General features: G+C 39.9%; 1 protein-coding gene across 5 annotated transcripts in view; it reads left to right on the top strand.

Annotated features, from left to right (window-relative positions):
* LOC121917444 (BTB/POZ domain-containing protein KCTD1) overlaps positions 1 to 21,788 on the top strand; it is a 68,123-nt gene that overhangs the window by 33,885 nt on the left and 12,450 nt on the right. For 4 of the 5 annotated variants that reach the window (XM_042443426.1, XM_042443424.1, XM_042443422.1 and 1 more), the window contains exons 2-3: positions 3,212 to 3,390; positions 19,905 to 20,049. In XM_042443426.1, coding sequence (XP_042299360.1) covers positions 3,227 to 3,390; positions 19,905 to 20,049 — 309 coding nt within the window. In that variant the 5' untranslated portion in view covers positions 3,212 to 3,226. Of the gene's footprint in view, positions 1 to 1,551; positions 2,753 to 3,211; positions 3,391 to 19,904; positions 20,050 to 21,788 lie in introns of those variants that run through there. The other variant, XM_042443423.1, reaches the window with a different exon arrangement.

Raw genomic sequence — 21,788 nt, 5'->3', positions numbered from 1 at the left:
TTTTCATGGCGCATTGTTGCCGTGACATGTGTTCGCTGTGGCAATGATCCACGGGAGGAACGATTCTGCCCGTCTGTATCCCCCCCATAGCCATGTTCTTTATGGTGGCATAGTCTTCCCACTCAGATGGTTACACAAACAAGTAATTGCTGTTTTCCAAGCAGATCTTCCAGCATTTTCAGATTATAAAACCATAGTATTCTGTAAAGAAAGATTAACAAAAGTCATTACTTACCTTCTCTTCTGCATATACAGATATATAGTTGGCTTGCTTTTGAAACTAATTAGGTGGATGTGGTACCAGCTTATTGTATTATGGAACTGTAGCTCCCTAAACATGGTTTCAATGACAAGATTACGTATGAACCATCATTTTGTAAGAGCACAATACTGTTAAACATTGCTCAACTTAAATATTGGTTCTCCAGCTACAGGCTGGAAATAAGGTGTTGCAAATACTGAATTATAGGTAATCTAGTCCTTTTAATAACAAAGGCATTAACTACATTTCATGATGATTTAATTCAAAAAGAGGTAACTCCCCTGCTTTTGTGGCATAATGTAACATTTTCAATAATTAATTCAATATATATTGAAATGTGGCCTCATTTAATGACAGAAGAGGAATGTCACATAGTTCATGTGCTGACTTCATGTGCTGTCCTTTATGCTTGTGGGTTTCAGCAACAATGATGCAAATGAGGAGGTGTGTTGCATCCTGCAGGCCAGTGAACTGTAGCATTTAGATATTTTTCTTAAGTACAGTCGGCCCTTCAGATTTGTCGGGGTTCTGTTTGGTGAGACCTGCAGATATGAAAAAATGCAAATAATTGTGCCCCATAATATTAAGTGGTAGTGACATGAATGCACATGATTTCATGTGTCCGTGTTCACACCATTGCCATTTAATAGTATAGAGAGTGACAATTCATGAATGATCAACTGCACAAATCTGAAATCCACAGATCCAAAGGGCCAACTGTAATCAAAGATAAGAAGTTAAAATGTACATATAGTAACTTACAGAGCCCGTGTGGTGTAGTGGTTTGAGTATGACACTGGAGAGCAGGGTTTGAATCCCCACTCAGCCATGGAAACCTTCTGGGTGACCTTTAGCTAGTCATAGGACCTTACCACACAGGGCTGTAGGCATGGGACGAGAACGGTCCAAAAGGGGCCGGGAAGGAAATGGAACGAGTGGGAGATGCATTTTACTGCACACAGAAGTCCCTCACTCATTCCATTCCATTCCCTTCCATTCCCAATCCATCCAAGAGGATGTGATTTTTGAGAACTGTTCAGAACTGTTCAGAAATCTGCCAAGAAGACTATGTGAAAGGTTCACCTTAGGGTCACCATAAGTCTGAAATGACTTGAAGGCACACAACAACCACAGATAATAGTAAATTACTTTGGGAAGAACTATAACAGCAACTAATTGCTTTTTAAAATCAATTCTCCTAACTCTGTAGATGCTGAAATCCTATGGTGTTGCCAGTTATGGTGGTTGCCCTCTGTAGCCAAGAATGATTCAAATGGTTCAGATATGCAAACATCACAAATCTGAATAATGCCCGACAAATCTGGTGGTAGAATATCTTAAATAGACTAGAACACTTATACTAAATCTTTTTTTAAGGTACAGTTATCAGGAATTTTAAAAATGCAGTAAATGAAATATGATAAAAGTTGTGTTCTTTTTCCGATACTTCCAATACCATTCAGGACTATAAACTGTATAGTAAGACTGCTTGTAACTTAGTACCTTTACATGCCAAAAGCTTTTCAGTTCTTATCTCGTTGGTTCCCAAAGTCTTGTAAGTTTGTTCTCATTTTACACATGTGGATTCCAGAATAACAGTGAGCATAGTTGTATGAATATCTGTTAAGAAGAAGCTCCTCCGCCCCTTGAGTTTAGTGAAAAGTGTGTATAGCATTGGCGCTTCCACTTGGAAGCAAGCCCCATGGAGCTCAGTTTTATTTCTGAATAGACATGTCTAGAATTGCACTGTTAGAGACAGTAACTTGCCCAAGGCTACCTGGGACTTTATAGTTTGGAACAGATCACACATATTTCTCAATAAATCATTATCCGTTTTTAAAAATATATTTATGCGACTAAATAGAAGCAAATTTCCCTTGTCAAATCATTACTGGCTTTTAAAAATATATTATTGCAGCTAAATATAATGCAAACAAAGGACATTTGCGAATTCAGCATGATCTAACATTGCTTTTCATTCCTAGTACTTGATATCCACAGTGAGTGTATACCAGCTACAATCTTCAGTAAATATATTAAGAGGAAGTAAAATTGTGTTAGAAATGTGGCCAGGCTTTGTTTTGTTTACATTCCAGAATTTTGAAACTGGTCTGCCTTGCTGGCTTCAGCAAAGTGCTTCGCTCTGCTCTACTCTGTCCCACCCTTAACTCTTTGCACAGGTTTAATCCTTGCTGTTTACTGACACTGCATTTCCAGTTTGAGGTGTTTTGTTTCAACTGCATCTGCCTGCGGTGCTCCCTTTCGGAGTTTTCTTTTGGGAAGCTGCTGGGAACAGCAGCTGACTTGGGTGCAGAGGGGCATCTGTCACAACTTGTATATTTACATGGAAAATGTCTTTCTCAAAGGCTGTCGGTGCCCCATGTTTTACAGTACATGAACAGTTGGCTAGTCCAGGTGTTTCCTCTTCTGTTTGCGTGATATGTGAATTGGAAATTCAAGAGAAGAGTTGGCAGAATGGAAGAGCTGAGGGTTTGTATTTACCTATTCTAACTGCTTAGCCAATAGGAGGGTTTGGGACATAGCAAAATCCAACTCCCCCATCCCCAGTAACATTTATATTTTTGATCTCATATGTAAACTATAAGAACATTAGTGTCTTAACCAGTTATGGTGATCAATCTGTTTCTGTTTTTAAATGAAAGCCTGAAAAATACTGTCTTATACTTTGCATCCAAGCAACACTATGTTTATTCAACTTCACCTTGCAGTGCAATGAAACCTTAATCTTTAAAAGTTTATATATATATATATATATATATATATATATATATATATATATATATATATATGGGGGGAAGAGACTGAGATTTAGTGGTGGTAATACTAAATTTAATTACTCCTAAATGTTAATTTGACTGTTTTATTTTTGTTAGCTTTTCTCATAAATTCAAAAGCCATGTTCCTAATGGTGTTTGTGTCTTTTTACAGGACAGCCGGCCCAATATGTCAAGACCTCTGATCACTAGGTCCCCTGCATCTCCTTTGAACAATCAAGGCATTCCCACGCCAGCACAGCTCACAAAATCCAATGCACCAGTACATATTGACGTGGGTGGGCATATGTACACCAGCAGCTTGGCCACACTTACTAAATATCCTGATTCAAGGTAATTCTAAGGATTATGTTGCATGTCTCTGGCACCATTGTTAGTTTATTCACTTTTTATGTCTGACCTCTGTAATATAACACTTTTCATTTCATTGAGTGTTTTACCTTTCTCTTGGTGCATTGAAATTGTACTTCAGAAACATTTTATTAAATGCTCACCATTGGGTGTTATTTCTTTGCTTACAACCCAACCTAGCTGGCCCACATCACTCATACACCAGCTCTTTCAGCCCTGTCCTTCAACCCCTCTTGCTGGTGTTTCATACAGTATCATTATATGGTGATAACCCCCAACTTTACAATCAGAAAATCTGCTTTAGAATAAAATATTTCTCAAAATCTCTCAGCATCTGATGTTTATAGTACATGAGTAGTTGGCTAGTCCAATAGAAGAATTGGCAAAATAAATGACTATGGGTTTGCATTGTGAAGCAGCCAGAGCTTCTCCAACAGCCAGAGTTAGCACACTTGCAGTAATCAAAGACCTGGAGTAAGAAAGAGGTGATTCTGCCATTTGCATTCTCCACTCTAAAATACTTCCTTGCACTCTATAATAACTTAATCCAGTACCAGATATATTGCTTTTGAGGGAGATACAGTTTCTAATGTCATAAAAGTTACTGTGTATCATTGTCTTCTGAGGAGAAGGAGGTTGACAAGAGTAGTGGTAAGTTTTGGACTTTTTCTTGTAGGTCCACTGGGTTCTGTGCATGTTCTTGACATACAAAAGCTTTATGGTAATGGCACCAGTCAGTGTATCCTTCTGCCTGCAGACTCCAAGGGGATCACTGGCAGATGGATCTTCTGAATCAAACAAGTAATGGGAAGGAGAAAACATAGGTACCACAGCTTCATTCCTTTTCCCTCTATGTCACATGAGAATATACAATCTTTCGGATAGGCTGCACCTGAGCCATATGGGGCTTTATAGATCATAACCAGCACTTTGAATCATGCCTGAAAAACAAGACAAACAGCCAGTAGAGCTGTGGCAACATGGGAGTTGTGTGTTCCCTGTAACCAGCACTTGTTAGTAATCCTGCTGCAGCTGTTTGGACCAATTGAAGTTTCTAACACATTTCAAAGGCAGTCCTGCATACAATGTATTATAGTAATGCAGCAGGGATGTAACTGAGGCATGTGTCACCATAGCCAAGTCCCAAGGGATGGGTGCAGCTGGCGCACTTGCTTTAACTGTGCAAATGCACTCCTGGCTACTGCAGAAACCTGAGCGATCAGGTTCAGGGCTGAATCCAGGACCACACCCAAGTTGCAAACCTGCATCTTTAGGGGAAGTTTAACCCCATCCAGTACAGATTGAATCTTTATTCCTTGATATGCCTCTCAACTGACTGGGAGCAATTCTGTCTTGTCTAGATTGAGGGGCCATTCCCACTACGATGAGCTCCGAATACTGATTCGGGGTATATGCCCCTAGTTCCTACTGGAAATTGATTCTGATCCTCATTGGATTGATTCCTTGGGAAATAAAGCAGAGCAAATGCAAAAAGCATGGGGGTTTTTGGTGACAGTTATTATGAGGTTCTTTTGAGAATAGGTTCTGACACGATTCTTAAAAGTGGGAACACCAGATCAGAATTGATTCTTTCTGAGGGGAGGAACAAATAGCAGAGGGGTGATGTTTTGACAGATCCACCATCCCCCCCCCCTTGCAGTGCTGCCTGTGTACTTGTTTTTTTAAATTAAATTGATAGAATATGCGATTGATAGAATATGTGATTGTTTGATTTTGTAACTACTTGTAAGGCAAAGAGGGACAAATGGCAGAGGGGTGACGTTTTGACAGATCCACCATCCCTGCCCTTGAAGTGCTGCCAGTGTACTTTTTTAAAAAAAAACTTAAATTGATAGAATATGTGATTGATAGACTATGCGATTGTTTGATTTTGTAACTACTTGCAAAGCACATTGTCCTCCCCTTCATCCTCCTTCTCTGTCCCCCCCCCCCCCCTTTGGTGCTTTCCTTTCTTCCCAGCTTGGCTTCCGCAGTGCCTGCTCACTGTCGCCAGCCTTTGCTCTCACCCCCTGCCGGCTTGTGCTCCATCGCCGGCTTCCCCTATCTCTGGCTTGAAGCAGTGCAAATGGGGATAAAAAAAAAGAAAACCAATTCAAGTGGCATAAAAAATCCCCTTTTATAGTGAGAATGAGGGATCTTTTGAAATCGGTTACAGACACGGAGCAGATCCGAATCACAACCTGTGTTCCCAGTGGGAATGAGCCATAAGTTTCAAGATAGTGCTGAGTATCATCAGCAGGCTGGTGACACCTGATCCTCAAACTCCAGGCAAGCTCTCCCAGCAGCTTCATGTTTATATTAAATAGCACGGAGAACAAGAAAGAGTCCTGTGGAACTCCACAAGCCAGTAGCTAAGGAGCTGAACAGAAGATCCCCAGCATCACCTTCTGGGTTTGTCCTTCAAGGAAGGAATGGAGCCACTATAGAACAATGCCTCTGAGTCCCATCCCAGAGAGGTGTCCCAGAAACTGATGATATTGAATGCTTGTTGACAGTTGAATCATGGCTGAACCATAGTTGAAAGTACTGAATGCTGTTGAGTGACCCAGCAGAGCCAACAGGGACATGCTTCTACTATCCAGTTCCCATCAAAGCTGTTTCTTTCCCATAACTGAGTCTGAAGTCAAACTGAAATGTATCTAGATAATCAGTCTCATCCAGAAACCCATGGAACTGGGAAGTAGCTGCACACTCCAATATTTTATCAAAAAAATGGAATATTAAGAGATTGGTCAGTTCCATAGAGTGTGATCCATGGAGGCATTGTTTATCAAGGATCTTCCAACTGCCTCCTCTAGGCAAGTGGGAACCAGGCCTTGCTCAAAACAGGTATTGGACACTACCACTGTCCACCTGGGTCATTCTCTTTCTGGCCTATTTAATAAGAAGGTCAAAGTTCTAGCATACATGTGGTGGCCCTTGCATTTCCAAGGATCCTGTCCACATCCTCAGGCTGTACAAGGTGAAAACTACCCATTAATATTGGACAAGTAGGTGCCAAAGTTACATCCAGTGGATCTGTATTAATTATAATATGCAAGTCAGAATAGATCTGAGTGATTTTATCTGCAAAGTGTTCAGCAAATTGTTCACAGACTACCTGCCTTGTTGCTGACATGGTTGTACCAGCCAATTTTATTTGAGTGCTTGCCTCCAGTTTCTTTAAAATAAAAAAGGGGTTGAATTTAGTCAAAATAATTTTGCTCTCTTTCAAATTGTCTAGATTTTTTCTATTAACATGATAAGTGTCAGTAACAACTGGAAAAAAAGCAATAAATCTTAGAAAATTCTTTAAAAAAATTCAGTGTGTGATACTAAGTAGAATATTCTTGTGGAAAAAAAACCTTACCATGTCCTCTAAAAAAAAACCCGAACAGCATCAAAATTGTGCATTTAAGCCTGGACTGTAAATCAGTGTTCCCTTTCTCAGTTGTCACAGATCATTCTGTCATTTTCTTCACCAGACAAATAAACAATGTTGGTTACAAACTGTATTGGTAGACAAAGTCCATATCCTAGTATTATTGGATACAAAACACCATATTAATAAGGATGAATACTTTTCTAGATACAGAGACAGCTTTAAAATTGTGTTTGCATGTGTGTCTCAGGCAGTATTTTTAAACTGTGTAGTTTCTTTGGCCATGTGTGACTGCAAGTATATTGCTTTTTTTGGCAACATCAAATCAACTAAGCTCATTCTTCCAATTTAGCTTCTCAAATGTTGAGTTAGCACCTCTTTCCTCAGACACAGGATGTTGTCTTTTCACTCTCCATTTGAAATGGTGGAAAGGGATTCTTTAGCTCCTTTACAGCTATTGTTCCATAGTTTTACTGTTCCTTCCCACTTCTGTAGTGAGGGGCATCACCAGCTGTGTCAGATAGCAAGCGAAATGCTGGAAGATGGTATTTGGAAGAGAGATGAGGGGGAGGTTCCAGAATTGTCTCCTTCATTTTACAGTTGGTATTTGTAGTAAGAAGTGGTTGCCCCGTTGAGGAGTACACAGCCAGTTATTTGTGGGTCATTTAGAGCTGTTAGAAGGAAATCTGTGTGTCTGTGTGGAGCAGCTGGAGACGGACGGAATTTTTTGACAATGCAAAGAAGGAGATGATTCAGAATACTAGTTAAGCAGTTATGCATGGTGTAGTGGTTGAGTGTTGGACTACGACTTTGGAGGCCCTGCTCTGTCATGAAACTCACTGATAATAATGGGCAAGTCATATGCTTTCAGCCTCAGGGGAAGGCAGTGGCAAACCTCCTCCGAACAAATCTTGCCAAGAAAACCCCACAATAGGTTTGGTTTAGGGTCACCATAAGTCAGAACTGACTTGAAGGCACACAACAACAACAACCTTATGGTGCTGAAAGAGATACTGTGCTGAAGACCCTTTTTAAAAAATTAACCAATCAAACTCCTCCTCCTCCACAAAACCCACACAAAAAACATCTCGGTATAAAGTAGGTAAAATATGTAAGCCCCAGTGTTGGATGCTGTTGAGATCTCTTTAATATAGGATAAGATTTGATAGGGTCATCTTAGAGTCACCATAACAACATTTTCTTTTCAAATCTGATTCCACTTACCTAATAGCTAATTTACAAGAAACATTGGATATGAGGGAAGTGGACTTTCCACCTTCAGCATGTCTCAAATTGTGCCATTACTATCTCTGAACAAGAATGTCTATTCCAAAGATTTACAGGTCCAGTGTCTTCTATTGAAGAATCTTAGGGAGAGGGGGATAGAAGGGCTCTTTACATGACTTAGTCCTACTGATATATCTTAGGTCATTTACTGAGATGCACAATGGCATCTATTCAGAGTGAGAAACAGTACTTCTTTTAATAGCCTCATATTTCCATCTTATTATTTGTGTAGATTGATATAATTTTCATGACATGTTCCATGCATTCAGTTTTTGGTCATGCCTCTTCAGTGTTCTGAGGTGATAATTGCAATACATTAATTCATTTCCAAATGAAATAGCTTCTGCTATGTTGGTCTTTCCTAAATTGCTGCATAGGTGCTAAGCAGCTTCATACACAGCATGTATATAATTGCAGAACCAAACTGACTCTGCTTGTAGTTTTGCAGCCAACACCCATGGCCACCCACAGGGCATGTTTGAAGCTTCAGGATATAGCTGCCAAGTTCTAGACTGTTTCAGGCTGGCTCTATTCCACTTTTTTGCTGGCTTTGCATTTGGAAAGGTTTGCCATTTGTGCGATTTGTTTCTTAAAGAAGAAGCACAAAATGGGGAAGGTCCTTTGAATCTGATGGTATTGTCTTCAAACTTGTATTTTGGCCAATAAAATCTTACCTCTAGCTCAGGGGCTGCACACGTTTTGCATGCAGAAGGTCCCAAATTAAATCCCCCATATCTTTAGGTAAGGCTGGAAAGACACTTTCCTGAAACTCTGAAAAGATACTGTCAGTCTGTGTCAACAATCCTGGGCTAGATTAAGCAATGGGCTGACCCAGTTCAAGCTAGCTTCCTTAGTCTTATTGTATTTTTTTTAAAAAAATCAGATTCTATTCATATCTAACTCTCTGCCTTCTTTCTTACTAGTTGACTTCCTAGTGGACTTGGCAGTGGTCAAAAACACCACACTTATTTGAACCTCATGGGTGTGTTTCTGGAGACACAGTCCATTGTAATTTATAGCTCCACTGGTTCCAAGGTGATTAACTTTCCTTATTCTGAATTTAATTCTATGCCATGTACAGAAGTCACCAAACCTCATTTGCAACCATCTCTTCCCAACTGCCAAGTATGAAATATGATGAAGGCTGATCCCTGTAATCAGATGGTGTTTTGGGGTATTTTATAAGCTTTTAAAGATAAGATCTGCTTCTCCTGAACCTTCAAAGAAGGTTAAAATCAGTGATAACTGCAAACTTTTGCTGTATGCAGAGTATTCAAAACTTGTGGCCCTTTCTTCAGCTGTAGGCCTTCTACCTTACCTTTGCCAATATGTTTTCTCTCTGGCAAAATTTGAAATCTTATAGGAATTTCTTTCAACCTTTTCACTGCATATTTATGGCGACCCTGGAGAGTCATATTGCTTTGTGCTCCATCCTCCTAAAATATGGGAGGAGCCAAAAATGTATCTCATTATCCCCCAAATATCTAGTAGTGTTCCCAAGGCTGCTGGCCGTTGCTACTGATTATTTCACCAAACTTTGATTCATTTTAACCTCACTCTCTTTTTTTTATCTCTTAGCTTGTTTCAAACCAGAAAGTGATCAGATTTCCTAGTTTAAAGGAAAGCTTCCAGAGGCCATGAATACAGTGAGGAGGCTGAAAAGCATAACAAAATGGCCCATGGTTAGTACTGTACTGTAAAATTGTCCCTTGGCTAGCCTCATTTCTGAAGGGGCAGGTGGGAAATTTTATGACTCTTCTCACTCTTCACAAAACAAAATACTTCAAGTTGCTCATCTTGCTCCTGACAAATTTGCAAAGGACTAAAAGCAAACATTTGCTCAAATTATGTCCTGGGCCTGCAGCTTTGATCTCCCCCAGTTCTCATTTAAAGCAAAATATACTTGAGTAGCTGACAATAAAGTAGGAGGATGTTTATTCAGATTACAAAAGTATAGCCAGGTGCATTTCACATGTGCCTCAAAAGAGATATAACTCCCTCCTACAGTAACACTGTTGAGCATAAGCATGTGCAGAGCATAAATTATAAGGCATATTCCTTGATGGAATAAACACATGTAAAATCCACAAATATTGTACAAATAAGGAAGGAACAACTGTTCTTTTATTGCTTTCCATCAAAGACTACAAAAGTTACATTTTTTAATTACAGCTTTCTGAAACATAGACCCAGCATGCCCAGTGTGGGCTTCTTACAGAGGCATATGATTTGCTGTATATAATATGCTGGTGCCAAGGGTACTGGTTAAGAGCTGCAATGTAGTTCACTCTAGCTGGGTTGGACTGCAATTCTCATCTCCTGAACTACCAAGCCATCTGAGGATGAAGGGAGTTATAGTTCTACACAATTGGGAATCTACCAGTATGTACTGGAAAAGATGTTAGATTTTTATAACACAAGTAGTGTTCTTTTTTACTAGTCTGTTCAACCTTTTGTTTTCTGTGTTGTTACTGTACCATATAAAACCAGATCGACAGATTTCTACCAAATTTACTGCAAGTTTCAAGGTAGCTACGGAAAAATGATTTTTTCCCCCAGCACCAGTATATTGTTGTGAAATCTGTCTCATGTAATACAATTTGTAATGCAAAGTTATACTGGACTAACTCAGGGCTGAACAGACCACCCCAAAGGGGCAGCTTGAAGCCACCCCTGACAAAGCCAGATTGGGGCTGCGGCAACTGCAGCCAGAAGTTGACTTTAAGGTGCTCTGGCGCCATGAAGCATCTACATGCTGCGCTGCTGGAGCGCCTGGAAGCTGACCCTTGTGTGGGTAGCCAGGCAGCATCCAGGCATCTTGGGGTCGTGCATCGTGTGTATGCCACATTCCCAAGCCAGATGGAAACTGGCTTTTTATGCTGGTCTGTTCCGGCCCTCAGTCTGAAATGGGCAAATAAGGGCCATGAGATCTGCTCCAAGTGGGGGGAAAACCCTGCAAAAACTGGCCATGAAGGTCCATGACAAAAGGAATATGAGAAAATGACACAAGGATCTCTGTTATATTATTATTATTATTATTATTATTATTATTATTATTATTATTATTAAACATACATTAGAAAAAAAACAGTGGTCCAAAAGTTGCTCAAAATGAGTCACATTTGGCTTTGAAAAGTAAAAGCTGTATACTTAATATTAACTCTGGGAGTCCAGGGTTCAAATTCTCATTTAGCCCTGAGTGTCCCATTTTCTCAGAGGAAGGCAATGGAAATAAAAAATTATGCTGGCTGGGGGATTCTGGGAGTTTTAGTCCAAAAAAGTACATTTTCAGAGTTCTGTGTAGGTCAGATTACACAGTAAACATCCACACATCGCAAGACGCAAACATTGGTATCCCCTCTGTGCCATGTTTGATCAACATCAGGGGCTAGCCTGAAGAAGGAGGCTCCTCCCTCCCTAACTGTCATCTTTCGGCCTCTGAGGGAGAGAGACGGCTGGCCCAGTACCATCAGGGGCTAGCCTGAAGAAGAAGAGCCCTCCCTCCGGTCCATCTGCCTTGGTCCAGGCCTCAGAGGGAGAGAAGAATGCTGGACCTGATTCCCTCCCCCCCTCACCATTCCCTTCTCCTTTTGTGTCGTGTTTTTTAGATTGTAAACCTGTGGGCAGGGAACTGTCTGTTATCCCCTCTATTGTAAACCGCTCGGATTCCCAGTGATTGGGCTGTATATAAATAAAACCTATTATTATTATTAATCAACACCATATGAAAAAGTGCTGCACAAATTTGGTGAATGTAGAAAAAACACCACAAATTGTTCATAAGATTTCAACAATACTATTGTGAGCTCTGCCACAACTACTAGCCTCCTACTGAGTACAAGAGCATTAAAACAGTCACATGGCCTTGGACACAAAATAATGTAATGATCTGTAATGCACAGTGTTCAGAGCATGCTAGTGTCCTACAGTTCCATTGCCCAGTCTTGCTGATGATGGATGGAATTGTATGACCATCAGAATGTTGAGGAACTGCAACTACTGGCAGCTTTAGCCAGCATGGCTAATGGTGAGGCATGCTGGAAATTGTAGTCCAACAGTGTATGGAGGGCCACAGAATTCCCATATCTGGAGTTGTGATCCAACAATGTAAAGAGGGCCACAGCTCCCATCTCTGTTTGATTGGATTAAAGGAGCTGTCTAGCTTTTTTAAAAAGCTGAATTACAAGAAGAGATGGGAAAAAATATACATAATTATATATGGAGAAAGAGGATGAGATTAAGCTTTTCTCTCCCTGCATTGGGGCGGGTGTGTGGGAGGTGGGGACAGCTGTTTTAGCCCCTTAAACCAATGAAGTATTTGGATGAAAAGGCTTTTAAAGTTTTGGTCAGCAGAAGCATACTAGGTGTTAAGTGCTTTGTCTAATGGGAGGAGCTGCCTACTGAGAGGCATTGTTTAAGTAAAGTATGTAAGCAATAAAAATCAAATTTTAAATTGAATTCTTGCTCATTATTTCATTTGTAAATGACTTATCTGAAAATTTTTACACTTCAAGGGGAAGCTGACATACCTCTTGGCTCATGAAGAAAAACATAAAGGGATTGAGAGAGAGAAACCCCGTATACGAACAGCAATGAATAATCATCACATGCCTACTTATAGTATCATCCCCTCAGAGGCTTGGGGAGGTTCTCTTGGCCATTAGGGGGCAAGAATCTCTATCACCATCCCAGAATTTTTGGAAGAAGACATAAGGTCTAGGGGGTGTGCAAAATGGCCTAGAAGGCTGGATGGAATCACACTTTGTTCATTCCTGTTTTACAGCATTAGTTACCCAACAAAGAGACCTCATCTCTTCTGGTTTTCTTGTTTAATCCCTCCTAACCTCTTTTCATTTCTTTACCAATCTCAGTTCCATTCATGATAGGGTGTACTCCTACTTCTGCACCTATGACTTCAGCCAGTTATTCTTTCTTGATCACTTTCATGTTATCCTTCCTTGCATCCATCAGTGCATTATTTCAACAGTCACCACTTATCAGCTGCTGTAGAAACATTTCACATAGAGGTGATATGAAAATATAATTTACATACTGTTCTCTTTTAATAATAATGTTACGATATTAAATGTTATATAGCCTATATTAAAATTTCAAGACATTTCTTTTCTGGTTCAATGAAGAAATGCATTATATATTTGTGTGCTAAAATTTACATCTGTCATTTAAAACCTATATAATGTAACTTATCATCACTCTTTTAATGACCTAGTCAAATATTATTCTTATCAGTTCAAACCATGTTAACAACAGTTGAACTGGGGGGGAAAATGGATAGTGTCACTGTTAACAGTGTTTCATTTAGTATACTGAAATTCAGAATTCTATTCGCTTCTTGGCCAGTTAGAAGCAAAGAATTGGGATGCAAATTAAATAAAAACAATCATATTTCTTCATTCAGCAAAGTTAGGCTGCAGTGGGCGTTAAAAATAAAACCTATGCCAAATTTAAATTTGACATAAATAAACTTGTATTAACACAACATATTTTGAATTTAGCAAAGTCTCACTTTTTTGTCTTTTGCCTTTTTACTGCAAAAGGCAGTTGAGAGAGACAGAAAGATGCTAGTGTTCTTCTGTTATGTCAAGCAGTTAAATAAGAAAATAGGGCACAGTATAAAAATAACGAGATACTAGTATATTATATACTTCATTTGAGTTTTCTGTGTTTTCTCTGTTAGAATATGCCTACAGTCATTTATATTGGGCAAAAAAGTCCCTTCAGTGTTCCATCATGTGAACAGAAGATAGGTGTAAACTATAATTTCAAAAGTTGAAGTTGGAGGAGAACTTTTAATTGAAAAGAGGTTTTATCCTGTGTAATGCTTTTGTCTGCTGTATGTGAATGGAATAACCTGCACATAATTTGTTACAGTATCTGGAGATTAATTAATATGATTGCAAGATATAATGGTTTCCTCCCTTATATATAAACACCAAAATCTATTTTGCATAGTAACTGCTTTTTCTGTGTCCTCATTAGTGGTAACAATTAATTTACATTCTTGTGCAACTAGACATTATGTTTCAAGTACTAAGACACTAATTTATGGCTTTAGTCAAGAGCCATAACCGCAAATTCTAAACAGTAGAAGCAAAACTTTTTGTAGAGTTTCTCTACTAAGAAATAGGTTCTAAACTTGTCTGGCCTTGCTTTAGATTTAGCTGAATGAAATCCAGAACACTCAGGTTCATTATGACTCTTCTAGGCTCCTTTTACCTATCTGAAAATTGATTTCTTGTTAAATGGTTTAAGAAGATGCCTCAGGGCTCCACAGCTTATATTTTAAAAAATGAGAACTCTTCCTGTCTTGGAGCAGCACAAATAATCAATACTGAATTGACAAATGATCCTTTAAATATTGCCATTGAATCCATTATCTTCAGGCCCCTGTGTGAAACACTTCATCAAAAACATCATCAGCTTGATGATACATTGTAAAAGAAAGAAGCAGGGTGAAAATCAGATATGACCCCCTCCCCTCCCTTGCCCCAAATATATAAGCAGAGGACTACAATCATTGTAAGCTGTTATCAACTAGAATATTCGGACAGTGGAAGAGATGTGATTGTTCTTAGCTCTTGCAGCTAATTTCACACTACATTTAAGAAATTTCAAAATGAGGGAAATATGTTTTGTTTTTGTTTTTTGGTTGTAAGCATTAGTTGCAAGGTTAGCAAAGACTTTAAATATTTAACAATATTTGTAAGAGGATTATAATCTTTCAACTGCATCTCTTTCTGAGAACATGCCTAAGTGAAAAGAAACTAAACCACACACATCAACTTTCTACCAAAAAAATGAGCAATGGATAGGAGAGATGGTGGGTTTAGTTGAGGTTGATACCTCTAAATTCTTTGTCTTTGATTGAGAATATTTCAGTATTCCAAGGGAAAATTATTTTTCAAAAATTTATTGTCTATTTTCTTCCTGAATAGTCACATGAAAATAGTGTTTTCTTCCATCATCTATTGTTACTTTTCCATATTTCATAGTTTTGGTTTTCAGTCATTTTTTATTGTTATCCTGAGCATCCACATCAGTTTTATCAACTTCAAGATAGACCTCAGCAGTTCTTAAGTACTGGTCAACATGGTACATTTAAAGTTCTGAGCAGTTATTCAAAAAGGCATTGGGATTATTCCTATATTGCCAAGAGATTAATTTACGAAAAATTATAAGAAATAGCTTCATAAAACCAGGTAGGATAGTTGATGGTTGGACAAAACAGAATCACATGGATAGCTTGACATCAAGTCTGGGAAACTCAGTGTCCTGGACTGCAGCCAGCACACACAAACAACACCAATAAGGATGGCTCAGCTAGGTAATTAGCAAGCAACTGGGAACAGTCCACAAACCTGCAAGGAGTGATAGTTAAGGAGCAAGCTGAAAGCCAGAGCCAAAGTCAGGAAAACAGAGGTCAGAGTAGTCAGTCCAGTCCAGAGTCAGGGCAGTCAAAAGTAGCAAGAGTCTAGTCTGTTCCAAGGTCAAGAGTCAAGGCAACAAGGAGTCCAAGATACAGGGAGCCAGTGCAAGTAGCAGTCACACCAAAGGATCACGCAATAAACTCTGGCATTGAATTGGTGTCTCCCTGTTTCTTAAGTAGGAGATTCTTTCCTTGGTGCCAGCTGAGGCTTGTTGGCCAATTGTCTCTCAGCAATCCTCCTGGATCTGCGTCTGCCAGCACTCTCAGCCCTGCGTTGTTTAAAGGAGGGAACCTCCAGGCCTGGTTCCTCCCCAGAGTCACCACTAGGCTGCTGTGCCACCAGAGGAATCCCATCAGCACTAGGACCTGGCTGAGCCTTCTCCTCCTCTGGGGCTGGGAGATCAGGGCTGGATTCTGACAGAGCAGGATGAGCACCTAGTGTAGCCTCAATTACCTCTTGCTCTGGAGGAGCCCCATCCTCATCCTCCGAGACCTGCTCTTGGCTGGCCATGACACTCAGACAATGTAGAAAAAGAACAGATGGGGGTAGATATCAAGAAACCAGAATGTGATTGGAACATAGAATATTCATATTTCTATCTCATTTAGTTCCAACAAACTAAGCCTGCAGTATTTTTAATATGAGTACCAATCCTAGTTGAGCTTCTCAAATCATGAATGGTAAGCCTTGAGTCAGGATGTCAGTTCCATAAGGCTGGCTCTAGTGGCTTTACAGTACCTCTGTTCTCCTCTTGAAACAGGCCCTGTGGAGGCTTGGTTTGTCATGTTGAGGTGGCCAGTCCTAAGAATTCTGGCTAGTGCAAACCTTGTTAGGAAAGAGGGGAAGGAACTGGTCAGATTTGTATTGATAATTGCCTAATGACTATCTAATTAATTTCTCTCAACTTATTTCTTCCAATTTTTCTTCTAGCTGCTCATCCTTAAGCCCAGATGCCCATTAAAAAGGCTACAGCAGTGGCCCAAAGGCAGTTCTAGTGAGGAGGACTACCACACATCACACACAGATGTAAACTCAGTGCCAGATATGAAGGGTTTTGAAATATATACAGTCGGCCCTTCTTATACACGGATTTTTTATACACGGATGATTTAAAATCATCCAAAGAATAAGACTCCACCACACTCTCTGGCACGTTACAGACCGCCCAGAAGGCGCAGTCTCACACCGCTGCTGGTTGCAGCATCAACGGTGTGGTTCCCGGACGCTGCAAAGAAGGAGCACGAAAATCGCGCTCCTTCCTGCACCCCGGAAAAGGCGCCGCAAGTGCCGAAGCGCGCACTCGCATCGTCATTTCTGGGGTGTGATGTGTGGACGCAGCGTGTCCACTACATCAAGATGGCGGCGGCCGTGTGGAACAGCCGCCGCCATTTTGTACGGACTCAGTCCGTGCTAGGGTTATGGGCGCCTGGAAGAGACGCCCCTTTCTAACCCTAGCATGGACTGAGTCTGTCCTAGGGTGCCTGTCTGTAATGGGCCTAACTTTACTTCCAGTTAGGACCTTAACAGTATCTGTTAGACCCAAACAGCAGCTTGATGTTCAAAAAAAGTATAAATTTCAAATATCAAACCTTGATTTTCCATTTTTTTTATAAGGGACACCATTTTGCTGTATCATTATATTTAATGGGACTTGAGCATACACGGATTTTGTTATCCACGGGAGATCTTGGAACCAAAGCCCAGCGTATAACAAGGGTCCACTGTGAAGCTCTCTACATCTTGCTCCTGGGCCCTGTTATACTTGGCAGAAAATTTTGCTACTTTTCTCTGTGCTTTGCTTTATAGATGATGACAATGAAATTTCAGACAGAAGTAACATTACAGGAAATATAAAGCAAAATCTGAAGTGATGTTTGCCGTTTTCTCTAAGATTCATATTTTAAGTCACTTTAATATGATATGTATAACACTTGGGGAAAATATGCCTTTTGTTTTAGAAATATCTTGAATGTTAACAAATATTTAGGAGACCAATAGTCGTGGCTTTAGAATATTTCTCTTATTTGTTTATTTATTCATTTGTTTCTTCATTCACTTTCTTCAAAGGCTACTATCCCAATAAAAATCTTTGATTCTTGTTAAATCCGTGAACAATCCATTTGCCTCTTGGGTTGCATTTTGAGTTTGTACAGCTGCTTTCTGCCTTGGGCCACAGTGAGTCTGACAAAAATTATCAGTTTCATCATGCCGCTACTTGGAAGTTCAGAAGCAAATATTAAACCAATTCAGACATGTGTGAGAGACTGACCTTCTGGGATGGGAGGAGGAGGAGGTGGGAAAAGGAAGGATGGCATGGCAGGAAGAAAAATCAACCTTTATTTTAAAATACTTTGTCCTGTTATTGAGAAGGCTTGCTGCAAGAGGGTTAAATACAATGTGGCCCTGAGAGGAAGAAATAAATGACACAATGTCAGTAAAACTGGCACAAATGTAAAGGGCTTTTTGTCATGAAATAAAAATACTAATAGGACTGTCCCTGTCACTGGCATTCTTAGAAAGCTGGATCATTAGGGTATTCTTGTCATGTGTGCTCATTTAGGTTGAGTTATACGATTGATCTGCCACGAAGTCCAATTCTAAAAGTCCAACTCTATGGGGCTCTTTCACACTTCACAGTTATAGCACTATGATTCCAGTTTAACTGCCATGGGTCCTTCCCATGAAATCCTGGGAAGGGGTACTAGGAATTCTCAACCGAAGAGCTCTAGTGCCTTGTCAAACTATGAATCCAGAATCCTATAGGATATTGCCTTGATAATTAAAGTGGAATCATAGCACTATAAGAGTAAATGGATCCATGGTGTGGAGATCAAACAGCATGTTCAATCTAGCAAACAATACATTGAGCACATTGTGTTTGATGGACTGTGTGCGCCTGTCCATCCATGCCTGCCATACATAAAAACATATATGTACATCCCGCCATCTCCAGACCCAGATCGCTTGGAAAAGGAGAAGGGAGAGGCTTTAACTTTACCATCTTCACAGTGATTATGTTGGGAAGGAAGACACATAGGGATGCCTTTTTTTGGTATTCCCTGGCTCCTAACATTCTCATTTCTGCTGGAAAACATGGTACAGTAGGTAACCTACCCCCCACCCCCAATTACTCAAAAGGTGGACTCAATTGGAATCCTGGCTAGCAAGATGAGGCTTGAACCTTTTGCCTTGCATTGTCTGAATTGGGGAGCTGTGTCTGCAGTTTCCATTGGTTAAAAAACCCCATTCATTTCAAGTTACCCTTTTTCACTTTTTTCTTTCTTTCTGGTAATATATAAGTGCTGGGACCCAGTCCAGTTTGGGATCCCAGTATGGGGTAAAAGGTCAGTATCCCTACTTTTGAAGTAAAGTCCAGATTCTGATCAGCTGTCCTGTTTTTACTTTTGAGAATACATATGCATTCATTTAAAATATTTCCTGGGTTTCTTCAGGGAGTGATGGATGCATGGCATAGTGGTTTGAGTGTTGGACTACAACTCTGGAGACCAGGTTCAGTTTCCAGCTCAGCCATGTAACCAACTGGGTGACTTTGGGCAAGTCATGCTCTCAGCCTCAGGAGAAGGCAATGACAAACTTCCTCTGAACAAATCTTGCCCAAAAAAAAAAAAAAAAACCATGATAGGTTTGCCTTGGGGTTGCCATAAGTGAGAAACAACTTGAAGGCATACAACTACAAAACTAAGCATCATAAATAAAACAATATTTTCAGGTAGTTCTCTTCTGCACTTTCTTAGCAGTATATTTCTATACTGCTTATCAGTGAACTAGCACTCACTAAGCAGTTTACAATGTGTAAGCCACTTTCTTATTTCATGATTTTTCTTTCACATAGGCAAGGAGTAGGGGAGGGGAGTACAACCTCGAGAAAGGAAAGTTAAAATATTCAGAATGTAAGAATAAAAGACAAATGATTACCATATTCTATACACTTGGATTATTTTGGGTCAGAGCCAAAGACCGCAAAAATCTTAGCCCTGAAGGTTTATGTTTCAAGATGTTTTAAGGAAGAAAAAAACCTTACATGGGGTAAGAGTGCTTCTAGAGGATAAGCTTTCTTCATCCAGCCCTAGAGAATGGTTCAAGGAGTTACTGAAATGGAGATAAATTTCACATTCTTTTCTTTTCAGTGTAATTGTCACAGTAGACAAGTATCATCATTTTTCCATTCAGTTTTTAACGTTTTCTGAATTCACACCAAGAATTCATCATTTTAATATGTGTCACCCATTAGTTTCTGTCAGCAGTGAACTTAACTGAATGCTGGAATCACTTAGATTGCCTCTGATCAGTATGACTTCTAGTGACTCATGATGCTGATTCCAAAATGATGTTGGTCATGACTTCTCTTTCATTTTCAGAATTGGGAGGCTTTTTGATGGCACAGAGCCAATTGTTTTGGACAGCCTGAAGCAGCACTACTTCATCGACAGGGATGGCCAAATGTTCAGATATATCTTGAATTTTCTACGAACGTCAAAACTCCTCATACCAGACGATTTCAAGGTGAAATGTTTTTCCTCATTTTCATAATGTCTGAAAACGTTTAGTGAGGAGGTAGCTGGAATGATCTGAATTACCAAGCAAAGGAAGCTAGCAAATGTTAGATTTTTGAAATGAGTATTTACAACTGGCAGAATTTTCCATAACATTTTTAAATGAGAATTTTATAGACAGAATTCATATTTACCATCTGAATGTAAGATTAACTAAGAACCAGTATACACTGCCAGGAAGCAATGCCCTGGCGGCGATAGTAGGGCTCAGGACCGCACACCATCCACACAGTCCTGAGCACTACTACATGCGGGCAGTGCCGTAATTGCGTGGCATGGCCCACACGGGGTGTGTGTCTATGATGTGTGGGCATCTGAGCTCCCACACATCTTCTACAGGAAGCGCTATCATAGGGCTGCATCACAGCCCTTATGATGCTGCAAAAATGGAGCCGCTCTAGGCGGCTCCTTTTCTGCTGCATAGCGGTACCGCACTGTTTGGTTGGTGTGGTAAAGCTGTGCAGCAAACAGGGGCGGTGTTTCTCCGCCCGTCTGTCTCGGCCATAAGAGTGCAAATCTAGCTGGGAACAAGTTCCATTGAACTTGGTCACTTTCACTTTTGAGTAGACCTTCACTAGATTGCACTCTTAATGTTTTGAAGTTCAAATATCTTGACCTTTTGGTGATTTTCAGTGGTTTTTGTTTTGGCAAGTTACCAGTATGAAAACTCACAAATATTACATTTACATGTTAATTACTGCATACTGTAAGTTACTAAATCCCCTTCCAGTCTCTCAAATTTTAATATACATTTGCATGCCAACATTCAGAGTTGTCAGATTTGATATGTAATTATTTGATTTTCAAGCTAACTGATTAATTGATTTTAAAATGATCTCTTGGGTCAGAGCCAAAGTCCAGAAAAATATTAACTCTGAATCCTTTAGAAATTGTAAGAGGTTCAAGCTCCAACTATCAAATACTAAAACCAAATTTCAGTGGGTGTTGGACAAAGAAAAGTTACTTGAACATATGGAAAAATATTTGGACAGCATTGAATATTAGATTTCTGTAAGAGAATTTTGAGGGAAATAAATGCACAAAATTCATTTTAGTTCTAAGAGATTAGGGCTTTGGGTCAGACTTCAGCTCTGCATTTGACATGTTTCAAAGATACAGATTATAGCAAAAATCTGAAGACACATCAGTCAGTGACTGCAATCTTGTATGGCACAATGTAGCATAGTAGGTCCATGTTAGGCTGAGTGTTAACCGCCCCCCAACTTAATGAACAATCATTGAAGCCCCCAGATGGTTATTCTGTGCTTTGTGGGAAGCAACTGTATTGGAGAAGGACTCAAGTGCTTCTCAGCACTGACATAATTTCACATATGGATACACTTCTGTGATCCTGCCTGCTCTCCACAAAGCATGCAATGCAGGGGGCTTTAGAGGCTGCTCAGTAAGTTGATGGGGGGGTGCTGCAGAAGGAGGGAGGAAAGAAATACTAACCCCACAGCACTCTCAAGGGGACATATGCTTGCATAAACAAAAGTTATACATGCATATGTTGTTAACAGGATACCAGGGTTTGTGACTAAACCTACCTATGAGTGAAATAAAGGTCATTTAACTAGATCAATACCAATACTGTACATACTGGGGTCAAACATGGCTAAATCCTTGTTTCCACCTTGTTCAACATTTACTGGTATTTTAATTCTGTAAATACCAGCTGTCCTGGCTGAG

Source organism: Sceloporus undulatus, unplaced genomic scaffold (assembly GCF_019175285.1).
Source record: "Sceloporus undulatus isolate JIND9_A2432 ecotype Alabama unplaced genomic scaffold, SceUnd_v1.1 scaffold_18, whole genome shotgun sequence".
NCBI classification, from domain to species: Eukaryota; Metazoa; Chordata; class Lepidosauria; order Squamata; family Phrynosomatidae; genus Sceloporus; species Sceloporus undulatus.
This window is presented reverse-complemented; position numbering and strand designations above follow the sequence as displayed.